General features: G+C 42.9%; 1 protein-coding gene across 1 annotated transcript; it reads left to right on the plus strand.

The window, feature by feature from the left end:
• The first annotated feature begins 418 nt into the window (after window positions 1-418).
• LOC147462573 (uncharacterized) lies at window positions 419-2,676 on the plus strand. The gene is made up of 5 exons (XM_086526652.1): window positions 419-606; window positions 1,094-1,245; window positions 1,770-1,877; window positions 2,120-2,196; window positions 2,311-2,676. Exons 1-4 carry the CDS (start codon window positions 419-421, stop codon window positions 2,140-2,142), a joined length of 471 nt encoding a protein of 156 aa, XP_086382778.1. The 3' UTR covers window positions 2,143-2,196; window positions 2,311-2,676.
• Window positions 2,677-8,210: the final 5,534 nt, after the last annotated feature.

Here is an 8,210-nt window from a genome sequence, read left to right on the forward strand (position 1 = left end):
TGACCCTCAAGGCTCGGTCTGAGCTCAAGATTGGTGTATATTTCTGATGTTTTTTTTTTTTTTGGGGCAAAACTCACAATTGTGAGTGATATATTAGAGAATAATAGAAAAAATAATTACATAAAGATCCATGCTTAGACAAAAGCCATGGATACCTAACATAACTCTGACGACAGTTCAGACACTCGGGCTTTTTACAGGGAAGCCCATAACCCGCATACATAAACAAACCACATGGAGATACTGGGTTGCCACCATGTGGAGAGCCCCTGCCACAAGCAAACCACATGCCCCAATAAACCCAAATAGAGCATATTTACATCAGCTAAATCACCTACCGAGAGTGCAGTGTCGACGACCAAGGACAAGCCCTCTCAGGAAGCCACCATTAAACCCACCCCTGCCACATGTGAGACCAATGACCCGACAGAGCAGCATCAAGCCCGAACAGAAACACCTCCGTCCACACGAGCTCATCATCAATACGGACAGTAGAACCCTTAGCAGAATATCGAAACAGACCCGCTGCAGAGACCACTCGGGCCACGAACATCCACAAGATCCAACAAGGAGTAGCGACAACTGGAGGATTCTCTCCGACCTAGAGTAGGGTACCCACCGTAAGACCTTGGCCAAAAAGAACGTCTTCGCTGAAGCCCTTGGACCGGGCTGGCGGCGCAGGCAGCCGGGCTTCCCATAACCAGGGTCACCCCTGTCGGTGAAGTCCAACCCCCACCAGGAAGGCATACGATCTGTAGCACGATCGCCTCTCTGCAAGCGAAACCCGTCGGCTCCTGGACCCTTTGCCTATGAGGATCCGCCTCGGTGCACAAGAGCCAGGACTGGCGAGAGGTCGAGCTTAACAGAGCTAGGGTTCCCCTGCTCTCGACTCACGGAGCTAGGGCTTTTCTGTTGCATTATTTCTGATGTTCTTAATACTATCCACTCACAATTGTGAGTTTTGCAAAAAAAAAAAAAGAAGAGGTCAAGGCTCGTGATTGCATCACTTGTTTACAGGAGAAGCGCGTGCTGAGTTCAAGACTCATTTCTAACTTCCCTCCCATTGTTGGGCGTCAAATGAATACCCTCTTAGGTCTTTTGGCAAGGGAAGCGCGAGCAGGCAAAGACAAAGGGTGCAGGCAGATCAAGAACATCGACAGCAACAGGTGCAGGCCCTTGGCGTGCATGTACTCCTCAGCCCGCTTCCTGCTCAGTTCGCCCACGTCTACTCTTACCATGCGACAGGTTTGGGGAGAGAGAGAGAGAGAGAGAGAGAGAGAGAGAGAGAGAGAGAGCTCCTCAAAGTAAGAAGCAGTCATCGAGAATAACGATGCTCAACCTAGCTTCTTGTGCATGTATGCATGCCCTTTTCTCACATGCACTTCTCTTCAAAAGCATGCCGCCCTTGCAACATGCATGCATTAGTATACAATGCACATGAAAATGAAAGATTTATGACGCCTCCAGCAGTAGTGAAAGTGCTTGACATCGATAGGAAGCAGCTAATGTCATCAGACATACCATGCTTTTATTAGCAACAATGTCTTTAAAGAAGGCTGCAAATATGGTAGGCCACTTTGTTGTGTTATGCCCTAGGTGTTGTTTTCTACACTCGCCATGTCGTCCATGGTGTTGGCCAGCAAGGTGAACCACTACTCACAACCATACACAGTTTTTATCATCAAAGCTACTTGCAATCACATGATGTTCCACTAGCATGTAGAATCCTCACACATTTTGTTTTCATCTAATACTTGATTTTGGTGCAGGTGGATTTGTAACTTCAAGAATTTTTTTGGTAGATCAACTTGGCTCCTGTTCCGCCCCAATTTTCCCCTCATCTTACCCATCTCATATCAACTACTGCTTGTGTGTAGGTATGTTTTGTAAGCATATTGATTACTGAATTGAGTTTGTATCCCCTTGTTCACTTTTACATATGGGTATTTGGGGATACTTTACCTGAAATTGAACTTAAGTGTCTCATTAGTATATAGTGATTTGATAGGAAGATACCTTGTGTGTCGAAGCCATTGCATGTTTTGTGGTTAGCGCATTGGCAGATTATTGAGGCATGATTGTTCCGAGTTACTAAAAAGAAATTTCTTTGTTTTTACAGGAATACCAATTAATGCGAACTAACCTAATTAGCAAAGGTGATGGTCAGTTCCAAGGGTTTGCATGTGGTCAGAGGAGGTATATGATTCGTTTTCACTTGAGGAATTTACACATGCATAATAATGGCTTTGGTTTTTATTGTTGTACTTATGCATGTGAACTCAAATATGAAGTTAACTTGTGACTTTTCAGCTCTTGGTTTGCAGGCTCTTTTACAGACTTTCTAATGCAAGCATTCTGATAAAAGTTATGATTTCCAGACGACATATCTAGAGTCAGTCAAATGGGAGAGGCATTTATCTCGTGAAGATTATAAATGCCATTATAAACCTGAGCTTGTGTTTAGCTCCACTATGCTTGGTTTTTGTGTCTTTGGAGACTCAAAAGACTGCGTTTTTTCATTGGCAATTTGTTTGATATATATGTCTTAGTTTTTTCATTGGCAATTTGTTTGATGTATATGTAAGACAGGATTGGGCTTTTGTAAAATTGAGGTTCAAGGGGAGCTCATGCTATTTGCTTTTGGCAATGTTTTAATCTAAACAGTAACGTTATTTCCATAGTGGTCTTCAAGACTTCATCTAAGAGATAGGTGTTAGGCTTTCGTTTTAAGATTAGAGGATGCTCTCTAATTTCAAGTGGTTTCTGTGACTAGATTGTTTCGTTGTATGCTTAATTATGGGTGAGATTTTATTCATACTCATTAGCTAAAATGGTTTTATCTTGATAGTTCAATTCTATTGCTTTGCTTGTAGAGAGTCCCACGTCAACATGCATTTTTTGATGTTTGTAGTAAGCAAGAAATGCACTCGCGCATCTATGTATGCACGAGAAGCCTTTATAATAAAAATGTTAATTTGAGTTGTCTACATTTGGTTATACCAGTTTTGGGGATAGTGGGAAAATCCATTTAGGATGATTTTTTTGGTACAGAACCCAATTCTACGTGTGTGCGAGAGAGAGAGAGAGAGAGAGAGAGAGAGAGAGAGAGAGAGAGAGGAAGGTTCATCTATGTTGAGAAGGCTACAGGTGTTTGTGTCTGCGTCGCACAAACGGTTACAGCTGCTCTGGCTTCTTTGCTACTAGGACAACCGACTACGTGTGCTTGAAGTCGCTCAGTAAGGTTGATTTAAAAAGCAAGAGAACCATGCAGGTAAAGCTTAGAGAGATTTTTGTTTTGAAAAGCACAATATTTTGATTAGTGAAGATGTTAGTGGGCACTCTTGGCCGCAAGTTGGAATATGGTCCTGACTCAATTTTAATAAAAAAACAATGTCAGAATATACCTTCCCCCCAAAACCTTGCACACAGCGGGGAGCGTCTCTTCGATTCTCTCGCTTTCCTTCTCCTCAACCTGCCTACCTTTCCCTCTTGTGACGCTCCCTCTCTCCCCCTTCCCTTGTTGTCACTTTTGAGCTTTTACAACTCTTTATCACACAAACTTACCATTATTGTGAGAATTCCTGCCTCAGATGCTTGGTATGACAGAGAGTAGTGAAGAGAGGGAAGAAGAAGAAGAGAGAGTTTCCAGCCTTGTGACCTCATTTAGAGGGAGAGAAAGAACACTTAACTTCATAAGAGAGGCATTGCCCATTGCCTCTTGTTGGCATGTTTCCCTCTTCTCTCGTGTCTCAAACTCACCCTAGACGCATCACATCTTCATAGATTTTGCTGCTTTTTTATTTTTTACAACTCATTCCGGCTTGCTTACACCCACCTTCTCTATCTTTTCTTTGACCATCTCTTTTTTCCATGCAGCATCGGAATGATGAAAAGAATAAGAAAAACAAGGAGATCTCTCACGAAGAAAATGTGCCCAAGGAGGCAAGTCCCTTGAGTAAATAGGGATGTGTGACCTATGAGACTGAGTTACAATTGAAAATATGCTTTTGGAATTGTAATGGATACCCATGGAATGTGGGGGTTGGCATTGATGAACTAGCAAGAAAAGCCGATGTACTTCTTGTTGAAACTTGAGAGCATCACTACAAGAGGTGTGCTCTTGTGACGCTTTTAGCGACGGAAATACATTGGGTTTTTATAATCTCCGGCGTCGCTAAAAGCGTCGTTATGAGTGTCTATACGGGGACGTCATTATAAGCGTCGCTATGTTAGTCACTATAAGTGTCGTTATATAACGACGCTTATAGCGACGTTTAAGAGCTTAATATAGCGACGGTCATAGCGATGCTCGAGATGAAAATTTTTTGGTGGCAGGACATTCAACCCATTAACCGTATTGAATGTTTCATTTGTTTATTTACCTTTGAAAAAAAGTGCAAAGGTAAATATAGACCCAAAATAGTCACCCACAAGACAATATAATCATTAACTCCATCATCCATAGTACGTATCGTTTGCAAAATAAAGATACAAAAATGACAAGCGTGAATTGATGAAAGTAAATCAATGACAAGTGTACACATAGACAAAATCACTTGATTGTTAATCTTTGCAAATGTAATAGTTACAAACCATTGTTATTATTTAAAAAATATACATGGTTTTCAAAAAGACGTATAAAAGTCGTCTCATGATACATAATCTATGACAAAAAGAAACTAATGCTATCTAGTTATGGCTAAACTGACGTTGTCTAATCAGACGTTTCATCGCGTCGAAGGGACGTATCTGTCGGATTCTGAAAAAAAAACAATAAGATAGCTTGTTGTAAGTATAAACATATAGCGACGTTTATAAAACAATATAATAAATAGAAAATAAAAAATCCTAATATTAACCATGCCGTCGTAAGAACTCAGTCTATAAGGGCGTTTATGCCCTTCCTTCCTGCGTACTCACGCTCGTACGGTGTGGGATCACGTCCTGTAAACGACCACTATCAAAACATACAAAGAATCCATTATGTTAGAATTTCAAATCCCATAAATCCTAAACTATCAAACATAGATGCGAAAACACTTACAAAATCGGCCTCAAATGATGTCTACCTGTCGCTCCCCAAGTGGTACGAGCTCCCTGCCTCTACTCGCGCTCTGGCTGCCTCCTTTTGTTGCTTCCACTTGTCGGGATTTTTGCGTGCTTCTTTCTTCGCATGCTTCCAATCTTCTTTGGCCAGTCAATCTGGTCTGCTCCACCCATGCTTGATTGCTTTTTGCACTTCGGAGCGCTTATGCTTGCAGTATTCGCGCATTCGAACCTTCATCACATCTTCATTGAAGCGGTCATCCTGTGTTGGAATGAGAAACTCGTCATGAAGCATGCTGATGACTCTGTCTTTTAATTAATTCGGTACTTCACTCCAGGTGTTTAGTATGTAGTGTCTAAACACCTGAGAGCAAAGACCGCGCATGCGCGAAATCGCCTTCTTGCCTTCATCATCCAAGATCATGCCGCCACTGAAGTCGACAGAGTAAGGCAAGCCCTCTCGCCGCTGACGCATGAATCTGGGTGTCTCGGCAGGGTCTCTAGCGACGTGTCAACGGGGGTACGGACGCCAGGTGTCTCCACTGGAGTCTGAGCCCCAAAGCGAGGAGTGTCCACTGGAGTGACTCCTGGAGGAGTAGCTAGTGGTGTGTAGCTACGGGGAACGGAAGTCAGCCGCGCAAAACATGGTGTCGATGGTGCAATGACACAATGACGCAAATACTTAGAGAGCCAAAGTTTTTACAAAACGGAGCAAAATTGTTCAAAACGGAGAATCGTATAAGAACTTGAAGGTGCTTGTAGCTTTGGAATGTTCAAAGGCTAGCAACAACAGAAAGCGTTCTTCTTCTATTCAACTTGAGTGATAGAAGAGGCAAGTGCATAACTCTGAATTTACAAAACGGAGCAAAATTGTTCAAATATAATATTTATGGCTTTAAAAGATCTCTCTCTCATCCTCGCATAGCTCAACATAACTTCCTATATGTATATAGAGCTCTCCGTTTAAACAGATATCCTCTGTTTCATTTTGTAGATCTTCTGCATGCACCCCATAGAGAGTAGCAGCTTGATGTTCGTCTGGCACCACCTCCACAGCTTCTGACTGAGCATCTTCTTCGATCTCCTCCATTGATGCCGCTGTGATTGGCACATGGTAGCCTTCATATGTCCGTGCACTACGAGGGGCTATCTCTATGACGTACCACTAGTTTGATGCAGACTTTGTAGGATGAAATATCACCTGCCAGAGCCACATAACTTACATGAGAGCTTTCAAGCACATAAATTCTAAAATGGGATGTTAACTATTTACATACTTACTTGTTCACAATGCTGGGGTAGTACGAAAGGGTCTCTTAAGTCAGTCCATTTCTTAGTTGAATCCACCTTAAGAAAACCAGACTCTCCTCTACACACAGTAGCGTTGCGACCCTCCATGATTATCTTGAATCATTGCACGTCGAACAATTCGACAAAAAATCCTCTATAATCGATCCTCAAAATCTCTTGTAGCGTGCCGAAGTAAGTGAGTTCTGCCACCACAGGATTTGCATCAGAGGACCGTCGTCGACTAGACTGTTCAAATTTTGCCATGATTCCACAATCTTGAGTAAAACGCTTTTTGTCGATCCGTTCCACCCCAAAATGTCCACCTTTACACCATGCTGTTGTGTATGACTTATACTACAACCAACAAAGATTATGAGTGGCCGTTCAAACATCTAGAAAGTTACTAGTCGTACATTGCAAACTTACCTTGGTCGCGCAACCCCTAGAGTACTCCCACTCTTCTTCAGTCACTTCTTCACCGCACTGTTGTGCGCCTTTCAATTGGTTGTGCAACCATCTTAAGCTCATGAATGTTGGTAGGCTCTCTAGACCCGTCGGATAGTGCATCGGTGGTCGTCTTTCCCGTCTCCACTTGATTCGTGCCCTTTGTCGCTCTTGCTTTGCATCTGGCATATTGTAAAATCCACTTCTACATGATTGGATTGTGAAGCATGCAAAATTGGTTGATTTTAGCCTCTAGATCTTCCGTCATCTTCTTCTCAACACCGAGATTACACATGACAATTCCAGATATGCGCTCATCATCTATGGTTCGCCATAGCGTGTCCCGGGCTTTATCCAATCCGTCTAGCCACTCTCCAATGTACACTAGGGACTCTGATACCAGCCAACCTTTTGCCATGCTACCCTCTGGACGTGCCTTCTGACGCACATATCCCTTGAGCGTTTTCATGAAACGTTCTAAAAAGAACATCCATCTGGAATGTACTGTGCCAGCTATTTCCCACCTCATCAACTATGTGAACAAGAAGATGCACATGAATGGTTAGCATGGTAGTAGGAAAATGTTTCTCAAACATGCACACAACCTCCGCAGCGTTTAGTTTGGCGAATGGTATGGAGTCTACGTTGATCTCCTTTTGTCAGATCCATTGCACCAACTTCGCAAGTTTGTAGATTGTGTTACGGACGTCAAGAGACAAACATCCCTCAATGGCAACCGATAAAATAAACTGCAAAACACGTACAGCAATGATATTAAAGTCCACACACAAATTTGTTACACAATTCCCACTATGATATACTCCACTATGAATATACCTGACACATTTTATGCTAGTCGTGTGACTTCAAACCGGTAAGCTTTCCTTCTTTAATAAAACACGTTCGGAGCGAGTGCATTACGCCAGTGGGGGTCTGCAAAGATCAAATGGTCTCTTTTACTTTGCGTTCTTGGACTCCTGTGAAAATCCATGGTGCTTTAGGGAGTTTTATCGATCCATCGGACACTGTTTGCGGCCAATATTGCTCCATACGATCCACATTCCTAAGGTCAACTCTGGCTCCCAAAGTATCTTCATCCCTGGGGGCAATCCGTCATCACACATCTCCTTCTGCTCTAACCATGCTTGTGCAGACATCCTTGGTGGCTCTCTTCCCAAAAGGCCGTCGCGTAACACATGATTCTCTGGAAGATACGCTTGATGACCTTCGTAGATTTGCTTCTTCAATGAGGGCGCCCTACGTGCATTCAGTCTAGGTCCACATGTGACACATGCTCCGTATCCGCTTGTTTGAAGGCCTGCATGTATACACATGATAATAGATCAGCTTGAGAAAAACCAAGATTTACAGTGTCTGAGTGAGGAGTGTAAATAGATCATCTGAGCATTCTGTTAGTCCGGGATAGTCAT

The sequence above is a fragment of the Adiantum capillus-veneris genome, chromosome 2, assembly GCF_014529385.1.
Source record: "Adiantum capillus-veneris isolate H3 chromosome 2, ASM1452938v2, whole genome shotgun sequence".
NCBI lineage: Eukaryota > Viridiplantae > Streptophyta > Polypodiopsida > Polypodiales > Pteridaceae > Adiantum > Adiantum capillus-veneris.